This window comes from Megalobrama amblycephala, linkage group LG10, assembly GCF_018812025.1.
Source record: "Megalobrama amblycephala isolate DHTTF-2021 linkage group LG10, ASM1881202v1, whole genome shotgun sequence".
In the NCBI taxonomy this organism is placed as follows: domain Eukaryota; kingdom Metazoa; phylum Chordata; class Actinopteri; order Cypriniformes; family Xenocyprididae; genus Megalobrama; species Megalobrama amblycephala.
This window is the reverse complement of record NC_063053.1, coordinates 31,492,077-31,515,799: the sequence shown is the minus strand read 5'-3', so window position 1 is coordinate 31,515,799 and position 23,723 is coordinate 31,492,077. Positions and strand designations below refer to the sequence as shown.

The 23,723-nt window shown below is 38.7% G+C and overlaps 1 protein-coding gene, 1 pseudogene and 2 gene segments (V, D, J or C); 2 read left to right on the top strand and 2 right to left on the bottom strand.

Moving 5' to 3' along the window:
- The first annotated feature begins 32 nt into the window (after window positions 1–32).
- LOC125277384 lies at window positions 33–4,272 on the top strand. The segment is given in 3 exon segments: window positions 33–397; window positions 3,143–3,306; window positions 3,418–4,272. Coding segments are annotated over 2 exon segments (369 nt in total).
- On the top strand, window positions 391–1,012 carry LOC125276381. The segment is given in 2 exon segments: window positions 391–561; window positions 669–1,012. Coding segments are annotated over 2 exon segments (393 nt in total).
- Window positions 1,789–2,258, bottom strand: LOC125276380 (annotated as a pseudogene).
- Window positions 2,019–22,881, bottom strand: LOC125277351. Its single transcript, XM_048205759.1, has 2 exons — window positions 15,535–22,881; window positions 2,019–2,155 (listed from the first exon to the last, which is right to left on the bottom strand). The coding sequence occupies exon 1, from the start codon at window positions 22,160–22,162 to the stop codon at window positions 16,277–16,279; it is 5,886 nt and encodes a 1,961-aa protein (XP_048061716.1). The 5' UTR covers window positions 22,163–22,881; the 3' UTR covers window positions 2,019–2,155; window positions 15,535–16,276.
- Window positions 22,882–23,723: the final 842 nt, after the last annotated feature.

Here is a 23,723-nt window from a genome sequence, read left to right as displayed (position 1 = left end):
AAAGGAAATACTTGTTATTGCATGAAGGAGGAAATTTTATAATTAATTAGTCAAAAACTACATTTATCAAATTTACAAACACATGTGATTTAAACTCCACTACTTCTATTAAACTGCTTTATAATGAAATCTTTAGCCAGATTGAGATGGTCATTCTCTATCGGATGACCTTTGACCTGTTCTACAGTATCATGATGATATCAAATCTGCAGCACAGGTATTAAATGCTCTCAGCATCAAAGTCTGAATGAAACTGATCATTAAAACAGTGTTTAGAGGGAGAAGATCCACCCAAAATAACATGAAGTAAATCAGGAGTGTCTGTTTCTGAAAATGATCAATAGAAATTTATTAGCAAAGATACTAAATGACAAAACAGTGTTTCTGCTGTCTTCAGGTAAATGATCTGGAGTGTGTTTGCATATTGATCAGATGCTTCAGTGCTCTGAGAGTGTTTATAGTGCTGTGAGTTTAACACTTCATCACTGACACACACAACAATCTTCATCAACATGACCTTCATCATCATCTGGACGCTCTTATACTGCTTTATACTACAAGGTAAACAGCATGTATTTGGAACAAGTTAAATTATATAAATTTAACACAATTTTAAAATGTGAAAAATAATATATATTTTAATGACTGATAAATGATTTGTTTTTCAGGCTGTAGAGCTCAGATCACAGTGACTCAGACTCCTGCAGTGAAAACTGTTAAACCAGGAGAAAATGTTGAGATGAGCTGTAAACTCAGTACTGCTACAACACTCAGTGGTGGTAGATACTGTAACCCACCCTGTGTGTCCTGGTACTTACAGAAATCTGGAGAAGCTCCTAAACTCCTGATTTATTATGCAAACCGCCTCCAGTCAGGAACTCCATCTAGATTCAGTGGCAGTGGATCTAACAGTGATTTCACTCTGACCATCAGTGGAGTCCAGACTGAAGATGCTGGACATTATTACTGTCAGAGTTTACACTACGTCAGTGGCTATGTGTTCACACAGTGATAAAGAGTCGTACAAAAACCTCCGTCAGTCAGAGTCACAGTGACTGAACTGATACTGCAGCTGCTCACACACTTTCACACACACTCAACAACAGATTCTCTCAGAAAGGTTTCTTTAGATCACTGTAAACTGAACACAATCACAAACTTCAGCAAATGTAGTTGTAAACAGAAGCATGTATGTTCATTCATCTTCAGCTGTCAATCATAACACAAGAGCAGCATATATAAACAGCAGCTTACGTCACTCCAGTGAGAATATTCTTCCTGCGTCCCTCCATCACTCCATCTCCACCTTTATGTCCATTTTAGTTCATTTCAGAAGTCCTGATGTTCATAGTTGAGTCTTGTGACAGAAGCAGATCCTCCATCATGGACACGACAGATGTGTTTACCTGCAGCATTAGTGCTGGTGATTTACAGACTCTTTCTGCAAGTTACATCTTTACACCAGTAGATGTGTTTCCCTTATTAATTTAATTATTGCTCCAATCCTCTTGACATCATATCATTTTATTTTATTTCATATATATATGGCTCAGAATATCAAGTCAAACAGTGAAACTGAGTGGAGTTAAACTCATTTGCATCACATTTGTGATTGTGTTCCTCTGAGAATTGAGCAGATCTCGTTTCATCATGTATCTGCAGGTGTTTTCATGCTCCATTGAGTGAAGTTTATTTATAAAATATGAGCTAAAGCCCTGATCCAATGAAAGAGCCGAAACAAAAATGACACAAAAAGGACATAATGTTACAATTATGTTTTATTGACTGAATTGTAATGAAATCAAGACTGTAAAAGCACACATATAGTCAGCAGATCTACTCTGAACACTGCTGTCTCCTCACAGTGTCTCCAGTGGACGCAGACTGGCCGCTCCGTGTGGCCTCACAGCTCACCGAGACGCTCTTCATCCACTCCTCCTCAGAGAGAGTCAGGCTGCTGCTCCAGCTGTACAGACCGTCCTTCTCCAGGAGCCCAGCGCTGCTCTCCTGAGACCTGCTGCTCCCGTCCACCTTCAGCTCAGGCTCCAGTCTGACGGGAAGCCCTTGTTGGCCACACACACCAGTGTCGCTGTGTTCAGAGAGGAGATCTCTGCGCTGGAGGGCGGCAGGACGCTCACTTTAGGAGGAGTGACGCCTGAGAGAAGCACAGAGAAATCAGTTACCAGTGGCTTTCCATTAGGATTCAAGAGAAAACTAGGAGAAATTCTCCAACAGCGAGAGAAACAACATGAAGAAAACAGTCAAAGAAAATCCCATCATTATTCCTTCAACACATTAATGCTCACAAACTCCTACACATGAAAAGAGAAAATGTTCAGAATTCATTTCACATTCTGGTAAATATGCTGATTAATTATTAAAGCTGCAGTCTGTAAGTTTGTCTCTTTGTCTCCATCTCTGTTTGAAACCTGCAATTGCAGTTATTTGTGGAATGATCTTCCACACATGGGTTGTGCGTCGGCACGGCTCCTCAGCGCGGACGAATCTAATGTTTTGAGGTGTTTGTGTGGCTGTCAGTCACCGCACCAGTGTGGATCTTCACTTACTTCACAATTACTGATTCACGTCTTGGAAGTTTGTTCAAAATAAGAACTTTCACTGGAAAATGTCATCTGAACAAGTACGTAACATGTCTGCCACTTTTGTTCTGAACGACTGAGGAAAAAAAGTTTTACAATAAACCACGCTACCAATGGCAGGGCTCTACAGTGCGACTGTGAAAAAGTGTTTAGAAGCACCAGTGCGACTGACCCGATCAGACCCGGTTCTACAGGGGTGCTAGAGGGTACAAAACAGGACAAACAGATTTTGCAAATGCGATGCGTCAGTGTGTATTTGTGTTTCCAGTCTGGAGAGTGTGGAGAGAGAAGGTGTTGTTGCAGCGCTGAGCAATGTAGCCAATCACTGATGATTTCTTGAATACAGTGGCCAATCAGAGGCATTTAAGTTACACCATTCAAAACGCTAGGGTTTTGAATATAAAATTATAAATTAGATTTTTTTTCTTTTGTTTTAACAAGTTGGAAAAAGAAAATTTTGACTGGAAAAAAAAACAACTTCAGGTCATTGTGCATCAGTTTTACAAACAAGAATCTACACTTTTTTGAGTATCTGTCTTCAGGTAAATGATCTGGAGTGTGTTTGCATATTGATCAGATGCTTCAGTGCTCTGAGAGTGTTTATAGTGCTGTGAGTTTAACACTTCATCACTGACACACACAACAATCTTCATCAACATGACCTTCATCATCATCTGGACGCTCTTATACTGCTTTATACTACAAGGTGAACACTATAAATTTAAAATAAATCATTTAAGTTGTATAGCCTAATTTAATACATCTTAAAAATGTCAAGTAATGTATTTTTTGGACTCATAAATGATTTGTTTTTCAGGCTGTAGAGCTCAGATCACAGTGACTCCTGCAGTGAAAACTGCAACACCAGGAGAAAATGTTGTGATAAGCTGTAAACTCAGTAGAAGTGCTGCTGGCTGCAGCTCAGCATACTGTGTGTCCTGGTACTTACAGAAACCTGGAGAAGCTCCTAAACTACTGATTTATTATACAAACACCCTCCAGTCAGGAACTCCATCTAGATTCAGTGGCAGTGGATCTAACAGTGATTTCACTCTGACCATCAGTGGAGTCCAGACTGAAGATGCTGGACGTTATCACTGTCAGAGTTATCACAGTGGTTATGTGTTCACACAGTGATAAAGAGTCGTACAAAAACCTCCGAGTCACAGTCAGGGCCGGATTAACATGAGGGCTAGGTGGGGCTGAAGCCCCAGGGCCCGCGGGTAGAGGGGGCCCGTGATTGGCTGGAGGAAATGAGATTGACAAGTCAAAGGTGGTTGATTTGTGTCTAATAAAATAACAAGAAAAAATTATTGGAAAATGTGCCTGACTGATAAATCACCGTCCAATCAAAATCACCTTACAATTCGCGCTATGACATCGGGAAACGCCTCTTTGCTTATTGCTTGTTCAGCCTCGCTGGTGTTCAAAATGATAAAAAAAAAGTGATAGTGGTGCGCAAAAAAGGAAAAATAAGCTTGAAAGGGATAAAAGGGATGCTAATCTTACAGCAAAAATTCCAAAACTAACTAACTACTTCAGTTCACATAAAACATCCGAGCCAGTGGAAGACCCCGCGTGCAGCGGCAGCTCACAATTATCTTCACCCACCTACACCGTCGCCGATCTGCGTGCTTTACACGTTGAAGAAGGTGAGATAGCAACTGCAGCAAGTTATTATTCTTATAACGAGTTAAGCCCTATTCGGATGGTAATTGTTTCTCATGAAAACGTAAGGTGTTTTCAACATTTACAGGGACGAGTCGATTGATTTTATTGACGTTTGAATTCAGAATGTCAGTGTTTTTCTCTCATCATCATCACCCATGTAAAAATCCCGAATTAACTTTCCTACTGTTTTTTGACGAACACCAATGTCGTGTGACTTGTCTCCACTATCTGCCTTTGAAGCACATTCTATCAGTTGCAGTTCTGGTGCCTCCATCCGTACAACTCGACCTCGACACATTCACATAACATGTTAACACAGCGGTAGAGTTACTCACGGGACACTGCACTTATTCGCAATCACAAAAGTTCTTTATTTGCATGTGCTTTAAAGCCCTGCCAGTTAAACCTGTAGTTCGTGTGCTGTTCTGAGATGCGCTTTTTCTGACCCCATACACCCGAAGCGTGCACACACTTAAGCCTGTCAAACAGCACCTGACTATGGACTTCATCTTTCGCGTCTGATTGCGCTACAATACTCTCAAATACACAAAAGGTTTACATAAACACAGTTGGTTATGTCTGAAATGAGTTGAGAAAATCGGACGCGTGCAGGTCTTAAAGTGACAGCATCCTAATAGTTAGCATGCGGACCCTTGTCCTTAAAGGGATAGTTCACCCAAAAATTAAAATCCTGTCATCACATGCTCACTTTCAAGTTGTTTTAAACCTGAATGAGTTTCTTTCTTCTGTTAAACACAAAAGAAAATATTCTGAAGAATGTGGGTAACCTAACAGTTGCTGGTCCCCATTAATTTTCATAGTAGGAAAAAAATATAATGTGGAAATCACTGGGGACCATCAACTGTTTGGTTACCCACATTCTTCAAAATAGTTTATTTTGTGTTAATCAGAGGAAAGAATTATTGTGTCAGCAATATATGCAATACAATTTTAAAATATGTTAAATATTTTATATGTTAAATATATTTTAAAATATGTTAAATAGCATGGAATATTTAGTGTGCTTGTGCTTATATTAAATGATTTGATAAAATGAAATTTGTAAAAATATAAAAATGATAACAATAAAAAAAAAATATTCTTGTGGTACAAGACACTGTGGAATGGCAATCAGATGAAAGGGGGCCCTTGGTGTTGCTATAGCCCCAGGGCCCAGCGTGTTCTTAATCCAGGCCTGGTCACAGTGACTGAACTGATACTGCAGCTGCTCACACACTTTCACACACTTTCACACACACTCAACAGTGCAGAAACACAAATATGATCTTAATATCAGCTTTGTTGAGTTTCATCAGTATTTCTTCAGATAATTAGAAATTCTTTTGATGTTATCATCATTTTTATATCATTTATGGTTTATTTATCCTCATTTCCACTCACTCAATATTTTAAAGTCACTGATATTTTCGATAGGGCTGCACGATTAATCGCATGCTATTCTCACACGCATTTCGTCAGTAAAGCCGGTTCCCTGATTACCGCTAAATCGCCATCACCTGTTTTTAAACGGAGCGCCTTTTAATAGACGGAGCCGTAGATCACTGAAAAGCCACGCAATATCGCGTTCATATCGCAGATGAATCGCCTGCGATAATGAACGCGATATTGCGTGGCTTGTCCGTGAACTACGGCTCCGTCTATTAAAAGGCGCTCCGTTTAAAAACAGGTGATGGCGATTTAGCGGTAATCAGGGAACCGGCTTTACTGACGAAATGCGCGTGAGAATAGCATGCGATTAATCGTGCAGCCCTAATTTTCGATCATGTTCTTTTATTATTTTTTCTTCCTAATCTTAGTTATACAGTAAAGATCTGAGGAACTGAAGCTGTCGATCACACAGCGAGAGTTTATCTGGACACTTCCCAAAACTCCTGTTATAATCAGTGACGCTCTTACACTACACAATCAATCTGTAGCGCCCCCTTCCTCTAACTGTGAATTTTATGGGTGACGCCCTGGGTCTTTAATATGATGGGTTGTATTGACTTAAATTTGTAATGCTATCTATTTTGTTTTTATCTCAATATAGCAGGAAAAATGAATTACTCAATTACCACAAATACAAATAAAGTTAAATCAGACTTGAATTTACTTAAATGGTATCAATGAGAAAGAAAGAAAGAAAATATATATGTGATGTATTCTTTTCAATAAAGCTTCTATTAAAACAAGTGTATGAGACCGATATAAAGTTGGTTTGACATTGGACGTTTGACATTCGTCAGAGATTCAACTTCGAAAATACTTCAATAGATCAATAACGATTCAGTATAAGAACAAAAAACAAGTTGTGTTCGAATTGTTTGAAAAAGTAGAAGAGGACACACAATGTAGTTTATGTGTTTAATCTGCTTTGCTGTATCAGAAACCTATTCATTTTGTAATGTAAAATAGCAGATAGGGACCGTCTACAAAGTACAAAACGAAGAGGAAATACGCTCAATTTTTCCATCCATATACTTTACTCTTGGGAAAAAGGCGATCAAACTGTGTACACAAAACTTTGAAACATACACACACTCAGTCTCACCTGGTAAAAGACTGTAAATGTTACATATTGGAAAGAATAAAAGTAGTGGTAATAGCAATGTTATTAAGAAAAAGAAGTTTTACATTTTGAGGAAAAACCATAATATTCAATCCCAAATTCAAATAGTGTGATCTATTACTATGTCCTAAAAGAACTGCTTTCAGTTGGTTTTACTATCATAAGTGATGCAAAAGCAATGCTATTGAGATTCAGATGTGATAATACATTTGTATAAAATACATATAGACTAATTTTTCAAATATAGATGTTGTGTGTTGTTGCTGGATCCTAGAAGAACATTTTAAGGTTGGTTTCATCCAGGAAACAATAGCATAACATGTGTTATTGAAAGCAACAATTGAGAAAAATCCCGCAAAGCCTCCTAAAGACTGAGCGTTATTACTGCCCCCTAGAGGAACATGAGGCAATTGTTCTAACTGAGTTTGACATTCAAAATGTAAATAAATTCATTTAAATTCATACAGTGTTCAATCTCAACTTCACAGGGTGTGTCCTGTTACTGGATCCAAGAAGAACATTTTGGTTTTGGTTTTATCCACGGAACTGCAGCAGAAAGCATGTTATTGAAAATAAAGATAATACATAAATGAATTAAAAATAAATACAATGCTCTGTTTCAACTTCAAAGGGCGTGTCTTGTCTCTGGTTCCTAGAAGAATAATTTGATGTTGGTTTTACTGTCAAAAGTGATGCTGAAGGCATGCTATTGAAACACAATAATTGCGAAAAATCTCACAAAGCCTCCTAAAGACTGAGCGTTATTACTGCCCCCTAGAGGAGCATGATGAAGTTGTTCTGACTGAGTTTGACATTCAAAATTTAAATAAATTAATGTAAATTCATACAGTGTTCAATCTCAACTTCACAGGGTGTGTCCTGTTTCCTGGACCTAAAAGAACATTTCCATGCAGGTTTTTCTCTTATTTGTAAATCAGGGTAAATGCTATTGAATTAAATTCAAATCTGATAATAAATTCATTTAAAATACATACAGTTTTCTATGTCAACTTCAAATGTTGTGTGTTGTTGCTGGCTCCTAGAAGAACATTTTTATGTTGCTTTTAGTCACAGAACTGTAGCACAAGGCGAGCTATTGATATTCAAAGAAAGACATGAGCTCAGTGAAAATAAATAAAGTGTTCTAACTCGCATTCAAATGCTGTGTGTCTGTACTGGTTTCTAGAAGAACATTTTAAGGTTGGTTTCATCCAGGAAACAATAGCATAACATGTGTTATTGAAAGCAACAATTGAGAAAAATCTCGCAAAGCCTCCTAAAGACTGAGCGTTATTACTGCCCCCTAGAGGAACATGATGAAGTTGTTCTGACTGACTTTGATATTCAAAATTTAAATAAATTCATTTAAATTCATACAGTGTTCAATCTCAACTTCACAGGGTGTGTCCTGTTACCTGGACCTAAAAGAACATTTCCATGCAGGTTTTTATCTCATTTGTAAATCAGGGTAAATGCTATTGAATTAAATTCAAATCTTATAATAAATTCACTTAAAATACATACAGTTTTCTATCTCAAGTTCAAATGTTGTGTGTTGTTGCTGGCTCCTAGAAGAACATTTTAAGGGTGGTTTCATTCACAGAACTGTAGCACAAGGCGAGCTATTGATATTCAAAGAAAGACATAAGCTCAACTCAACTCAACTTGTATTCTAACTCAACTTTAAATGCTGTGTGTCGTTATTGGTTCCTAGAAGAACATTTTAAGGTTGGTTTCATCCAGGAAACAATAGCATAACATGTGTTATTGAAAGCAACAATTGAGAAAAATCTCGCAAAGCCTCCTAAAGACTGAGCGTTATTACTGCCCCCTAGAGGAACATGAGGCAATTGTTCTAACTGAGTTTGACATTCAAAATGTAAATAAATTCATTTAAATTCATACAGTGTTTAATCTCTGCTTCCCAGGGTGTGTCCTGTTACCTGGACCTAAAAGAACATTTTGGTTTTGGTTTTATCCACGGAACTGCAGCAGAAAACATGTTATTGAAAATAAAGATAATACATAAATGAATTAAAAATAAATACAATGCTCTGTTTCAACTTCAAAGGGCGTGTCTAGTCTCTGGTTCCTAGAAGAATAATTTGATGTTGGTTTTACTGTCAAAAGTGATGCTGAAGGCATGCTATTGAAACACAATAATTGCGAAAAATCTCACAAAGCCTCCTAAAGACTGAGCGTTATTACTGCCCCCTAGAGGAGCATGATGCAGTTGTTCTGACTGAGTTTGATATTCAAACGATTAATAAATTTATTTCAAGATCATACAGTGTTCAATCTCTGCTTCACAGGTTGTGTCTTGTTACTTAGACCCATAACAACATTTCTATTCATATATTTATGTCATTTGTAATTCAGGTTAAATACTATTGAATTAAATTCAAGCCTGTTTAATTCATTTTAACTAAAATTAACAAAGCTTATTAGCGATTTAAAACACGTTTTAATCCAACAAAGCAAACATGCTTTACAAATAATTTAAATCAATATTTACATGGTATAACAGTAGTAAAAATATATCTCTTACAACTCACATCTATGCCCTGTGACAGAGCAATAACCAGGTGGTCACCCATACTGCAACTGGTGAAAGAGCTGTTTACCTCATCCCAAGCGTAGGTTTAATTTTGTTGGTGTAACTTAATGCTTTCTAAATGTTAAATAACACTTTTACTTCAGTACAATAAATTAATTTTAGATGTAACCACATAAGATGTAAACACATTATTTTTTTGCTGTGTGAGTTATGTGTGTTTGTGTGTGAACATTGCATGTGGGGAAATATGCGATTATTTAATTGGATAATAACATTGTTTTTTTTAAAAACAAATAAACAAAAAAGTTTTCTGCTATAATTCTGTGACTAAAACCTTTTCTTTTTCTTCTTATTTTTTTTTTTTGAGCCAGCAACAACACACACCCTTTGGAATTTATGGAAAACTGTATTTTAAATTAATTTCTCAACAGGCTTGAATTTAATTCAATACCATTTATCCTGAATTACAAATGACATAAATATATGAATGAAAATGTTATTTTAGGTCCAAGTAACAAGACACAACATGTGAAGCAGAGATTGAACACTGTATGATTTTGAAATAAATGTATTAAACGTTTGAATATCAAACTCAGTTAGAACAATTGCCTCATGTTCCTCTAGGGGGCAGTAATAACGCTCAGTCTTTAGGAGGCTTTGCGAGATTTTTCTCAATTGTTGCTTTCAATAACACATGTTATGCTATTGTTTCCTGGATGAAACCAACCTTAAAATGTTCTTCTAGGAACCAATAACGACACACAGCATTTAAAGTTGAGTTAGAATACAAGTTGAGTTGAGTTGAGCTTATGTCTTTCTTTGAATATCAATAGCTCGCCTTGTGCTACAGTTCTGTGAATGAAACCAACCTTAAAATGTTCTTCTAGGAGCCAGCAACAACACACAACATTTGAAATTGAGATAGAAAACTGTATGTATTTTAAGTGAATTTATTATAAGATTTGAATTTAATTCAATAGCATTTACCCTGATTTACAAATGAGATAAAAACCTGCATGGAAATGTTCTTTTAGGTCCAGGTAACAGGACACACCCTGTGAAGTTGAGATTGAACACTGTATGAATTTAAATGAATTTATTTAAATTTTGAATATCAAAGTCAGTCAGAACAACTTCATCATGTTCCTCTAGGGGGCAGTAATAACGCTCAGTCTTTAGGAGGCTTTGCGAGATTTTTCTCAATTGTTGCTTTCAATAACACATGTTATGCTATTGTTTCCTGGATGAAACCAACCTTAAAATGTTCTTCTAGAAACCAGTACAGACACACAGCATTTGAATGCGAGTTAGAACACTTTATTTATTTTCACTGAGCTCATGTCTTTCTTTGAATATCAATAGCTCGCCTTGTGCTACAGTTCTGTGACTAAAAGCAACATAAAAATGTTCTTCTAGGAGCCAGCAACAACACACAACATTTGAAGTTGACATAGAAAACTGTATGTATTTTAAATGAATTTATTATCAGATTTGAATTTAATTCAATAGCATTTACCCTGATTTACAAATGAGAGAAAAACCTGCATGGAAATGTTCTTTTAGGTCCAGGTAACAGGACACACCCTGTGAAGTTGAGATTGAACACTGTATGAATTTACATTAATTTATTTAAATTTTGAATGTCAAACTCATTCAGAACAACTTCATCATGCTCCTCTAGGGGGCAGTAATAACGCTCAGTCTTTAGGAGGCTTTGCGAGATTTTTCACAATTACTGCGTTTCAATAGCATGCCTTCAGCATCACTTTTGACAGTAAAACCATCAGAAAAACATTTTTCAATGCCACTGTAACATTGGGCTTGCTTGGCTGGAGCTAAATTCTTATATTTAGCTTAGTGATATCAGTAAAGTTGCATAATAGCTTTTTCAAATTTTCTTTCATAATTGATAAACTACATGCTACATCAATCTTGATATTGAACTGAACTGAATTAACTTGAGCTTAAGCAAAGTTATGTCCAAAAGATTTCTTTTCAATGTCTTTGTCACAAAAGTTGTACAATGAAAAGATGTCCACTGAGGAGCCAGAATGAAAATTTTTATGACGTCTTTTTTTGACATCTTCTGAATGTCCAATATAGACGTTCGTTGGATCTCTGTACAAGGTTTAAAAAAAAAGAGCCATGGATCCATCCATAGACAGTAAAACACATGTTCACACCTTTAGACAACTTAGCCTCTGTAATTCACACATCTTTGGATCAGTTGGGACTCGAACCGCAGGAACCTTCTTGTTGTGAGGAGACAGTGTTTTCCACTGAGACACTTGTTCTGCCCTTAGACACATTCATAAAATTCACATACTTATAGAATAATTACTTAAAAATTATACTATATATATTTAAACTATATATATTTCAGACTTTTTTCATGTTTGTATATAAAATAAAATAAAAAACATTTACAGGTACAAAACTCTGTTTGGATAGATGCTCAAATGTACAACATACACAGTAAAATCCTCAGTGAACACTGATCTGTGTTTATATAAGTCCAATCTACACAATGTTAAAAGAAACACTGAAACAATGTTGAAGTTTATGAGATAATTAACTGATGATTCAGCATTTGATAAAATCAACTGCAAGTAAAAGACGCTGAACCTCTCAAAATCTGATTAAACTCCACAAACAGCATTACCAGCTTCACTTATTAGTAACCAGACTGACTTTATTACTGTCACACGTATACAGAAATTATTGAGAATTAACAGATTTATTTGTTGGTGTTTGTTTCATTTGAAGTCACCATCGTGGTGGAGAGTGTTTGCTTTAGTTGGGATCTTGGTCCTTGTACTTCATCTGTTAACTTTTCATTGGCTGCTGTAGCTGTGGGACACATTTGTCACAATGTCTTGTGACAATACACATTTGTTTTGGCGAAGAAAGTCCAGATAAAGCCAAATCAACTTCTTGTTGATAACAAAATCATCACAGAGCAAAAATCTACTTTTCGGTTTTTAATTTTCTGTTTATATTTGGCATTTACGTCCACCAACCTTGTGAAACTGCATTATTGCACCAATAGCATTAAATTATCAGTTATCCTGAAGCTAGATAAAAAGCATGTGCACAAGATATTTGAGCGGGAGTAATCATGTCGTCACACACAGACATCAAGATTTTGCATGTGATTCACAACAATGGTGACAATCAAAACAAGGATGAGTTTTTTAGTTTTGATTGTCACCATTATTGTGAATCATATCCAAAATAATGATGTCTATGTGTGTGACTTCATGATATACTCAATCAAATCTTGTGCATGCTTTTTACCCACCTTCAGATCAGTTTAATTAAAAACATACCATTAGATGCTCATTTTACAATTTTTCTATAACAAGGAGTTGATAACAACTTATCCTGCTTCATCTAGGCTTTTTTTTTTTTGCCACAACAAATGTGTTTTACAAACACAGTTATAACAGCCAAATAAAAGCTAACAGAAGAAGAATGAGGACCAAGATCCCAACTAGCAACACTCTCCACCTTGATGGTGACTTCAAATGAAACAAACATCAACATCTAAACTTCTGTTAATTCTCAATAATAACTTCTGTAGATGTGCGACAGAAATAAAGTCAGTCTGGTTAGTAATAAGTAAAGATGGTAATGCTGTTTGTTTAATCCTCCTCTGCTTGATTTTAGCAAATGTTCAATCATCTATTATTTGATCACTTAAAGGGATAGTTCACCCAAAAATGAACATTCTATCATCATTTACTCACCCTCAAGTTGTTCAAAATCTGTATAATTTTCTTTGTTCTGTTGAACACCAAGGAAGATATTTTGAAGAAAGTTTGTTACCAGGCCACTTTGGGGCACCATTGACTTCCATAGTAGGAAAAAAACTACTATGGAAGTCAATGGTGCCCCAAAACTGTTCAGTTTAACACATTCTTCAAAATATCTTCTTTTGTGTTCAGCAGAACAAAGAAAATTATACAGATTTTGAACAACTTGAGGGTGAGTAAATTATAGAATTTTCATTTTTGGGTAAACTATCCCTTTAATTATCTCATTAACTGCTTCAAAAACATTGTCTCAGTGTTTCTTTTAACATTGTTTGGATAGATGCTGAAATGTACAACATTCACAGTAAAATCCTCAGTAAACACTGATCTGTGTTTATATCTACACAGAGTTTTGTTCCTGTAAATGTTTTTAATTTTATTTTATTTTACATATAAACATGAAAAATAGTATGATATATGTATGTTTGTATGTATGTCTATGCATAAGGGAAGCACAAGCGGCTCAGTGGAAAACACTGTCTCCTCACAACAAGAAGGTTCCTGGTTCGAATCCCAGCTGAGCTAGAAAGTCTTTGTTCAGATCTGGTTTCTCTCGAATTTATATTTTCAAATCCGTTAAAGGATTATTAGGCTGCATAAATTAGGTCAGCCCGAACCGGGAACACTTCACCAGATGTACTCGTTACATCAGAAGAAGAATGGCATCTACGCTAATATTAGTCTTTCTGTTTATCCCGAGGCTTATCGTAGTCAGCCGGATCCGGGCCATATCCAGGTGAGATTGAGGACCTGCACATTGACACGACCACAACGCAGCCCTGAAGTATCAGCAGAGATCGAGTCAACTAGATCATCCATTGTGAAGGCCTCATCAACACGATAGCCAGTAGCACAGTTCCTCAACAAACCGTCCATACCGGCATGATGAATACGATCCTCAACTGGATGGAACTGAAATAAATACTTTGAATGTTGCGATCCTATCCGACTTATGATAGCAACCCGAGTCGTAACAAAGGACTGTTCGCCAGAGGAGAACTGGCCCCCCGACTAAGCCTGGTTTCTCCCAAGGTTTTTTTTCTCCATTTTAACACCTGATGTCACCTGTTGGAGTTTGGGTTCCTTGCCGCTGTCGCCTTTGGCTTGCTTAGTTGGGGACACTTGACATTTGATATTCAACAGTGCTTTGATCTGCCTGCTTTAACACCATTCTTTAAGAGCTGTTGTATAGCCAAAATTATATACCAGTTATCAATGTAAAGCTGCTTTGACACAATCTGCATTGTAAAAAGGGATATATAAATAAAGGTGACTTGACTTGATAATCCAAAGATGTGTGAATTACAGATGCCAAGTTGTCTAAAGGTGTGAACATGTGTTTTACTGTCTATGCTCATTTTTTAACCTTGTACAGAGTTTCAACGAACGTCTATATTGGACGTTCAGAAGACGTCATAAAAACTTTTATTCTGGCTCCTCAGTGGATATCTTTTCAATGTACGACTTTTGTGAAGAGACGTCTTCTGGACATAACTTTGCTTAGTGGGAATTATGAAAGGATTGTATTGGTAGCACTAATAACATAACCAATTACATATTTTGTGTACAGTATACAAGCGCACCGCCATCTTTATAAAATTGTCTTTGAAATTACATTTTGCGGTAGATCTACATTTCAATGGCATCACTGTCAAAGAATATTTACTTTACAAGAATATGTAATATAACGAGCGAGCGCAGCGCTGAAAAGGGGCGGAGCTACATAAGGTCTTTGAAATTGTTTATTCTGTGAGTGAGCGTTGTGTGTGTTCACTAAATTGCTTTTAAGTGAAAAAAAAAAATAAGATCGTTTTTTCTTCCACATGTACTTTGTAGACGGTCCCTATCTGGCCTAAGCGCTAGCGCATCACTGCTAGAGATAAAATATGTTGCTACACATTAAAGAGGATTAAAACTCACAAACTGCGATGTGTGCTTAGTTCTATGTTATAATACCTTTCAAATAAGGCACTTTTTTTACATTTATAATTATTCACAAAGAATCTATTGAAAATTTTCGTGACCGAATATCTATCGAATATCTAATATCCAACGTCAAACCAACTTTATATCGGTGTGTATGAGTCCCTTTTTCAAATTGACATTTACCTGAAAAATAAACAGTCAACAGTATCAAGGAAAAAATAAAACAAAAATAAAAATGTTTCCAACTCAATAAAATAAATTCCTAAGCCGGCAAATAATTTAAATAACCCTTAGTATCTGTTGCAGGCCTGTTTCGCTGCTTGTGATCGTAGAGGCCAAAAAACACACGGCCGCTTCACTCAATTGAGCCGCAAAGAAAAGAAAATAAACAGGTACCTTTATAGAAAATGTTGCTCTCTTTAGTTAGGATCAGGCACAGTCCGTCAGGTCAATCGGAATCCATCAGTCGCGAGCCGCACTCACGAGCAGCCGTCAGCGTATTCATCCGGTAGCTCAGCTCTCAACGCGGTATCCTCTCGCTCCGTTCAACAGTGCACGAGACTCCCGAATGTACCATGAACACAACAGTCGTTGTCGTTCTCCTCCATAACTAGCACGATATAGACAGTTCACGTAGAATGTACTGGCTCGCCGCCAGTGGTTCTTCCGTTCTCGTCTGTGACGCACTTTAAATAAACTCGAACATCGCGGTCACGCTTAGCCAGCAGTAACACAGTTCAAAGTCCACTCTAATATCCTCGAGATGAACTATAAAGTGCACTATTCTATAGACAATTCACACTTTCAGAGAGTTGTCTCGCCTACATCTCACACCTGTTCTGCTTCTCTCGTGCGTTCTCTCCTTCTCCTCCTTGTCCCGCCCCTCCTACATATCCTGATACCTGATAGGTCATTATTCACAAAGCGCCCAATCAAATAATAAAGAAATTAAAATGACAGACCCAGCAATTTAGGTTATCTCAGAGCACATTTTCCACAGTACATTTTAACCTAACTTTATACAAATTTACAAACAAAACTTTATCTAAATCAGAAACCCATAACAAATACCCACATGGGTTACACTCTCCCCCCCCTTTAAATGGTCCTCATGCCCCATGAGACCAATGTACTTAATTTAATTTGAACCTATTTTAATAATTATTCCCCTATGTACAATAGTCAGAGGATGATCTGTCGTCTTCCCCAACTCATCATAAGTAAGTTTAAGGACAGGTTTCACTTTCCTCTGAGATCTTCTAGGGAAATTCACCTCAATCTGTTCTTCTACATCAGATACTGAACCATCGCTTTCTAATTGTAGGGGTTCTGGGCTTCTCTCTTGACTACCTGGTTTTTCCCCATCCTGAAAATGTTCTACACCATCACTCATATCTGCAGTGTGGATTTCTATAAGTTCACCTTCCTCAGAATTATCATTCTCAATTGTTTCAGGAACTTGCTTTTCAAGAGTCTCATGGTGTTCTTTTCCATGAAAACATGTTTCAAACTCGTTTTCTGTCTCACTATTCTCATCAACCTCTCTCAGACTCTGTGATACTGAAAACTGCATGTTATGATCATCACTATAACAGGTACCTCTCTGATTTCGAGTTATAGGCCTATTCACGGAAGGCGGTGGGTCGTTCTCTTGGGGGATCCTAACCGTCTGCCCAATAGGCAGCAAGTGATCTCTGTGAAGGACTCTTGTGCGACCCATCCCATTCTCTGGCTTGATCGTATATACGGGCAAATCTTGGTATTTATTCACCACTACATACGGCAATTGATTCCATTTACTCTGCAGTTTATGTTTTCCACGAAGACCAAGATTCTCCACCAACACTCTGTCACCTTCAGCCAATGTCTGGTGTCGCACGACTTTATCGTAAGCTTTTTTGTTTTTTATGTGCACTTTAGTCGCTGTTTCCTCTGCAAGATCATAGGCTCGTTTCAAATCTCTCTTCAGTCCTTCTACATATTGAGAATGACTGACTCTCTCTGCCTCAGTCTCAAAACAAATATCCACCGGTAGCCTAGCCTCCCTACCAAACATGAGATAATATGGTGAATACCCAGTGGCGTCACTCTTCGTAGTGTTATATGCATGTACAAGTTGACTCACATAACGGCTCCACTGCCTTTTTTGTGTAGTGTTCAAAGTTCCTAACATCGACAGCAACGTTCTATTGAAATGTTCTGGCTGTGGATCACCCTGGGGGTGATAGGGTGTTGTTCGGGATTTACGAATCCCTAAACTCTTTAAGAGCTCTTGGATCACTCGTCCTTCAAAATCCCGACCCTGATCCGAATGGATTCGGGCGGGTAATCCATAATGGACAAAAAACTTCTCGACCAACACCTTAGCTACAGTGACTGCTTTTTGATCTTTGGTAGGATATGCTTGTGCATATCTACTAAAGTGATCTGTGACAACAAGTATATTACTAAACCCTGCTGTATCAAACTCCAGTGTCAGAAAATCAATACACACCAGTTCCATAGGACCCCCTGAAGTTATCTGATGCAGTGGAGCTGCCCGTGTACGAGTACTCTTCCATGAAACACAATTGCCACAATTTTTCACATAAGCTTCTACCATCTGTGCCATCCGAGGCCAGTAGAACCTGTCCCTAATTAGACTTGTCGTGCGTTCCACCCCCAAATGGCCCAAGTCATCATGTAAAGCTTTAATCACTTGTAACCGAAACTTGTCAGGTAACACCAACTGAAACGTTTCATTTCCTGATACATCTTTCAGAACTCTGTGCAATAATCCATCTTTGATTCTCAGCTTTTCACTTTCACGCTTCATTAACGTTACCTCTTGGGGATACTGACTCAAATTAGATGGCCAGAGATCTGCATTCACAAACTTCTTTACCACTCCTATGACATCATCCATGTCTTGGGCCCTCCTCAAATCACTTCTAGTGAATTGTTCCAACTGCGCCATTCCAAGATTAGTTGCAAATGCATATAGCTTGGGAATACCTTCTGCAGGCACCCCTAACCTGTCAACTAGTCGCTCTGCACTGGCTGAGTCTCCCAACTGGATACAATTGCATATTCCTTTCACCTCAACCTCTGAAAGATGTTTCCACATTTCAGTATGCGAGTCATTCCAACGTCTTGATAGTAGATCTGCATCAATGTTTGTATGGCCCGGACGATACTTTATCTCAAAATCATAAGTCGCCAAGGCTGCAAGCCATCTATGCCCAGTGGCATTGAGCTTTCCAGTGGTCAACACATAAGTGAGCGGATTGTTATCCGTCACCACAGTAAATTTCACACCATACAAATAGTCGTGAAATTTCTCTACCACCGCCCACTTAAGGGAGAGAAATTCAAGCTGGTGGATATGATACTTTTGTTCAGCGACATTGAGCCCTCGGCTAGCGAATGCAACGGGACGTAACCCCTCAGGATACACCTGATTCAACACAGCCCCCAGCCCTTTTAGGCTGGCATCCACATGTAAGACATATGGCCTGGTGGGATCAGCAAACGCTAATACAGGTGCATGAGTCAAACAGTCAATGATCTTATGGAAGGCTTCAGTACAGGAATCAGTCCATCTAGAACCAAAAGGTTCTGATTCATCATGATATGTCTGATCAGGGAGAGACTTTTGTTTCTTTCCTTTTCGAATGGGAGGATACTCCTTCGTAAGCTCTGTCAAAGGCTTAACTATGGCAGAGTAGTTTGCCACAAATCTCCTGTAATAACCACAGAAGCCCAGGAAAGAGCGGAGGGACTTCAGATCAGTTGGCTGCGGCCACTTAGCAACTGCTTCGATTTTGTCTGGGTCGGTTGATACCCCATCTGCTGAGACTATGTGACCGACATATTTGACTTTATCCCTACATATCTGACACTTGTCCAATGAAACCTTGAGACCTACCTCCTCCAGACAATCTAACACCTTGAGGAGTCTTTCCTCATGCTCCTCCAATGTAGCTCCAAACACAATGAGGTCATCAAGATATACTAACACTTGGAGCAAGTTCATGTCTCCAACAGCCTTTTCCATGAGACGTTGGAATGTCGCAGGGGCCCCCATAACCCCCTGCGGCATTCTTTCAAATTGATAAAACCCTAACGGGCAGATAAAGGCTGTTTTTTCTTTGTCTGGTTCAGACATGGGTATTTGATAATACCCATTTCGAAGGTCTAACACAGAGAACCAGCGGCTTCCAGCCAAACAATCCAGGGCGTCGTCAATCCGTGGGGTTGTATATTGATCAGGAATAGTCTTACTATTGAGGGTTCTGTAGTCTATACACATACGGATTTTGCCACTCTTCTTCCTAACGATTACTATAGGAGAAGCATATGGGCTCCTAGACTCCTTGATTATCCCTGCCTCTAGTAAATCCTTCAAGTGTCTACGTACATCCTCTATATCTGCAGGAGCGATCCTCCTTGATCTTTCACGGAAAGGACGGGTGTCCGACAATTGGATACAATGCTCCACCCCCTTTGCCAGTCCCACTTCCCACTCATGTAGGGAGAAAACATTTCGTTTCTGCATTAATTTTTGTCTAAGCCTTTCTTTCCATTCCACAGGAATGGGAGAATCCCCAAAATCAAAAAGACTTGGATCTATCTCCTCAGGTTTACTCACTCTCGCCGGTGGAACAGCCATATCTGCAACTTGCACATTCCCTAACAAAGCACCTTCAGGTATGATAACCTCTCGCTTGGTCTCATTCTGCACAAGCACAGAGAAATTCTCTCCATTTACAGCTGAAGCTAAAGCTACCATAGGTTGAACCATCAATCCTTGCGGCAATGGTGTTACTTCATCAGCCTCCACCAAAACTATACCCTTAGTCACTGGTTGAGAAAACTCTGCTTGACAGCTAACACAACAAATGTCTTCTGGTGGAATGGTTATAGAGCCAGGCCCTTTCCATTTCAGCCGACCCACAATGTCATCCTCACCACCCTGCCTTGCTTTGAACACAGTAGACTCAGGTAGGCTGTCTGGCAGAAAGCTTTTTATATTGAAAACATGAACCAGATTGCTACCCTTCTCTTTGTCACAAAGAGCAAACAGTCTTTGGAACAAACTGGCATTAGTCCCCAATATTACAGGAGTCTGATCAGGAGTATTTGGACCAGGGCACACAAGTGCCAGCACTGACAAGGTTTCTAGAGTGCCAGTTAATTCTTTAGGAAACTGAACATCCACCACTATATAACCTTGGTAGGGGTAACTTTCGTCACTAAGTCCCCAAATAGCCAATCCTGATACTGGTTGAATAGGGATATGTGACAGATGTTCCTGGTACCATTTCTCAAATACAATGGTCACTTGTGACCCACTATCCAACAGCGCAGTACAAGGGTTACCATTTACCTTCAATGTCACAGTAGAAATTGGTCCCACCAACCCAGTCGGAATTGCAACTGATGCTGTGTTCTGGACCATTTGTGTTCTAGCAGAGCAGTGTGTGGTTTCCTTGTCGGAACTGACCTCAGAACTACTTTGTTTCTCCTTAGCTTTCCGAAGAGAAGCAATAAGCCTCCTGATTACCTTCTTCTCATTCTGCGTAGCAGTACATTTAGTTGAAATGTGACCATCCTCCCCGCAACGATAACAAAAGAAATCATCCTCCTGTTGGGAGAGAGGTTTCTTACTGCCAATATCACCGACTTTTACTTTCACAGCAGAGGCAGAAGCAGGTTGAGCTGGCTCTCTACTCTCCAATGTCTTCACTTTCTGACTCAGTCTATCAACTTTTTTCTGTAATTCAGAGGCTCCAATTGCTTTATCATCTGATGTACACTGCCTAACCTGTTCTTTTGTGCTGACACTTACTTTGCTGACAGGGTTGGACTTCACTTTCAATTCAGACATTTTATCTTGTAGAGCCTTCACATCAGCTCTAAGCTCTTGCAAATCAAGATCAGTTGCAGATACACAATCCTGTGCTCCAACACTCCGAACCCTTGCATGGACTTTACGCCGTGAGCGTTCATGTTCTTCCTCTACCCTAATCTGACTGAGCAGCTCAAGAAATGTAGGAGGGTTAGCTCTTTTCTCTTTGAGACGTAACTGTAAAAGCATAATGTCAGCCCCGACTGCTCCTCGCAACAACTGCTCAATTCTCACTCTGTTCATATCCTGAGCTCTTACACCCCCCTTTCTGACAACCTTGGCTAGAAAAGGTTCCAGCCTCTGTACATAATCAGATAACATCTCTCCAGATTTTTGTTGAATGAGACGGTATGCAAAATATAAATCTTCTCCAGTCTCTGGAGATCCAAAAGCCCTATCAATTGCAGAAATATACTCATCTGAGCTAGCTTCAGGGTTGCTAAACCGCAAAGACCTAACAATTTCTAGTGCAGGACCCCTCAGACTTTCTATTATTCTACGTCTCTTCTCTTTTTCAGGGCAATCACTGCCCTCTACCATCACTGTTGCTTGTTCAAGCCAATATTCAACTTGTTCCTCTCCCATTGGGGTAGGGGTGATCCCAGAAAACACTCGAAGTCGACGATAACTGTGACTTTCAGCCATACCTCTGTTAGACTGCTTCATCACTTCAGCCATAGCATGAATGAAGAATTCTTCAGTACCTTTAGCGGGTGCTGAGGTAGCTACATAATCTTGGAGGTCAGCAATTGTTTTACCTTCAGCTTGCAAAAAACTTTGTAGCTTGCCAACAAAGTCCTCTGATGCATCTGATGAATCAGGCCTTGGATCAACCACCACTATGTGCCACACAATAGTACCATCATCACTCCGCACTTCAGGAACAATCTGTGGTTTTATTTCCTCTTTACATTCACACAGAACCAGCAAACCTCCTGCTTCAACACTGTAGGTCCTTCCTCTTACTCTTACACGACCCCAACAGCGCACAGTTTGCATCAATTCTTCAATTTGACTAATGCTGACATCCTCTGCCACCCCAGCAATCAGTATAGCATGAGCTGGATCAAGTTCTTCTCCTTTACACCAACTGCTGAGTGTATCTTGGTATTTTTTGTACAATACAGACTCCATGATTGTTCTCGCAATTAAAGCAAGGAAATTTAGATGCAATTGAACAGCCTAGATGACCACAAATTTATAAAACCCATCCCAGCGGTGCCTCCATTTTGTGTAGCGCCCCCTTCCTCTAACTGTGAATTTTATGGGTGACGCCCTGGGTCTTTAATATGATGGGTTGTATTGACTTAAATTTGTAATGCTATCTATTTTGTTTTTATCTCAATATAGCAGGAAAAATGAATTACTCAATTACCACAAATACAAATAAAGTTAAATCAGACTTGAATTTACTTAAATGGTATCAATGAGAAAGAAAGAAAGAAAATATATATGTGATGTATTCTTTTCAATAAAGCTTCTATTAAAACAAGTGTATGAGTCCCTTTTTCAAATTGACATTTACCTGAAAAATAAACAGTCAACAGTATCAAGGAAAAAATAAAACAAAAATAAAAATGTTTCCAACTCAATAAAATAAATTCCTAAGCCGGCAAATAATTTAAATAACCCTTAGTATCTGTTGCAGGCCTGTTTCGCTGCTTGTGATCGTAGAGGCCAAAAAACACACGGCCGCTTCACTCAATTGAGCCGCAAAGAAAAGAAAATAAACAGGTACCTTTATAGAAAATGTTGCTCTCTTTAGTTAGGATCAGGCACAGTCCGTCAGGTCAATCGGAATCCATCAGTCGCGAGCCGCACTCACGAGCAGCCGTCAGCGTATTCATCCGGTAGCTCAGTTCTCAACGCGGTATCCTCCCGCTCCGTTCAACAGTGCACGAGACTCCCGAATGTACCATGAACACAACAGTCGTTGTCGTTCTCCTCCATAACTAGCACGATATAGACAGTTCACGTAGAATGTACTGGCTCGCCGCCAGTGGTTCTTCCGTTCTCGTCTGTGACGCACTTTAAATAAACTCGAACATCGCGGTCACGCTTAGCCAGCAGTAACACAGTTCAAAGTCCACTCTAATATCCTCGAGATGAACTATAAAGTGCACTATTCTATAGACAATTCACACTTTCAGAGAGTTGTCTCGCCGACATCTCACACCTGTTCTGCTTCTCTCGTGCGTTCTCTCCTTCTCCTCCTTGTCCCGCCCCTCCTACATATCCTGATACCTGATAGGTTATTATTCACAAAGCGCCCAATCAAATAATAAAGAAATTAAAATGACAGACCCAGCAATTTAGGTTATCTCAGAGCACATTTTCCACAGTACATTTTAACCTAACTTTATACAAATTTACAAACAAAACTTTATCTAATCAGAAACCCATAACAAATACCCACATAGGTTACAAATCTCTGACTGGATTTACATCGTGTTTGCATTGTTAATTATGGTGAAAGCATTTCTGGAGTGCAGAAATTTAGTTGTAATGACGAGATCACTGCATTCACACCATCAACAGACTGTCTGTCATCTGCTCAGTTTCTCATCACTGCAACCTTCCCTGTGATGAACAGATCTAAATATAAGGCAATAATCAACACTTTTCACCATTCGTTCATTTAGACAGCTGTAATAGTAAAAATGTAGTGATAGTATTCGAGAAGGTTTCACATGTA

Bases quoted from the DNA above. Each gene is read 5' to 3' on its own strand.
- LOC125277351 (XM_048205759.1), bottom strand. From the start codon at position 22,162: ATGGAGTCTGTATTGTACAAAAAATACCAAGATACACTCAGCAGTTGG.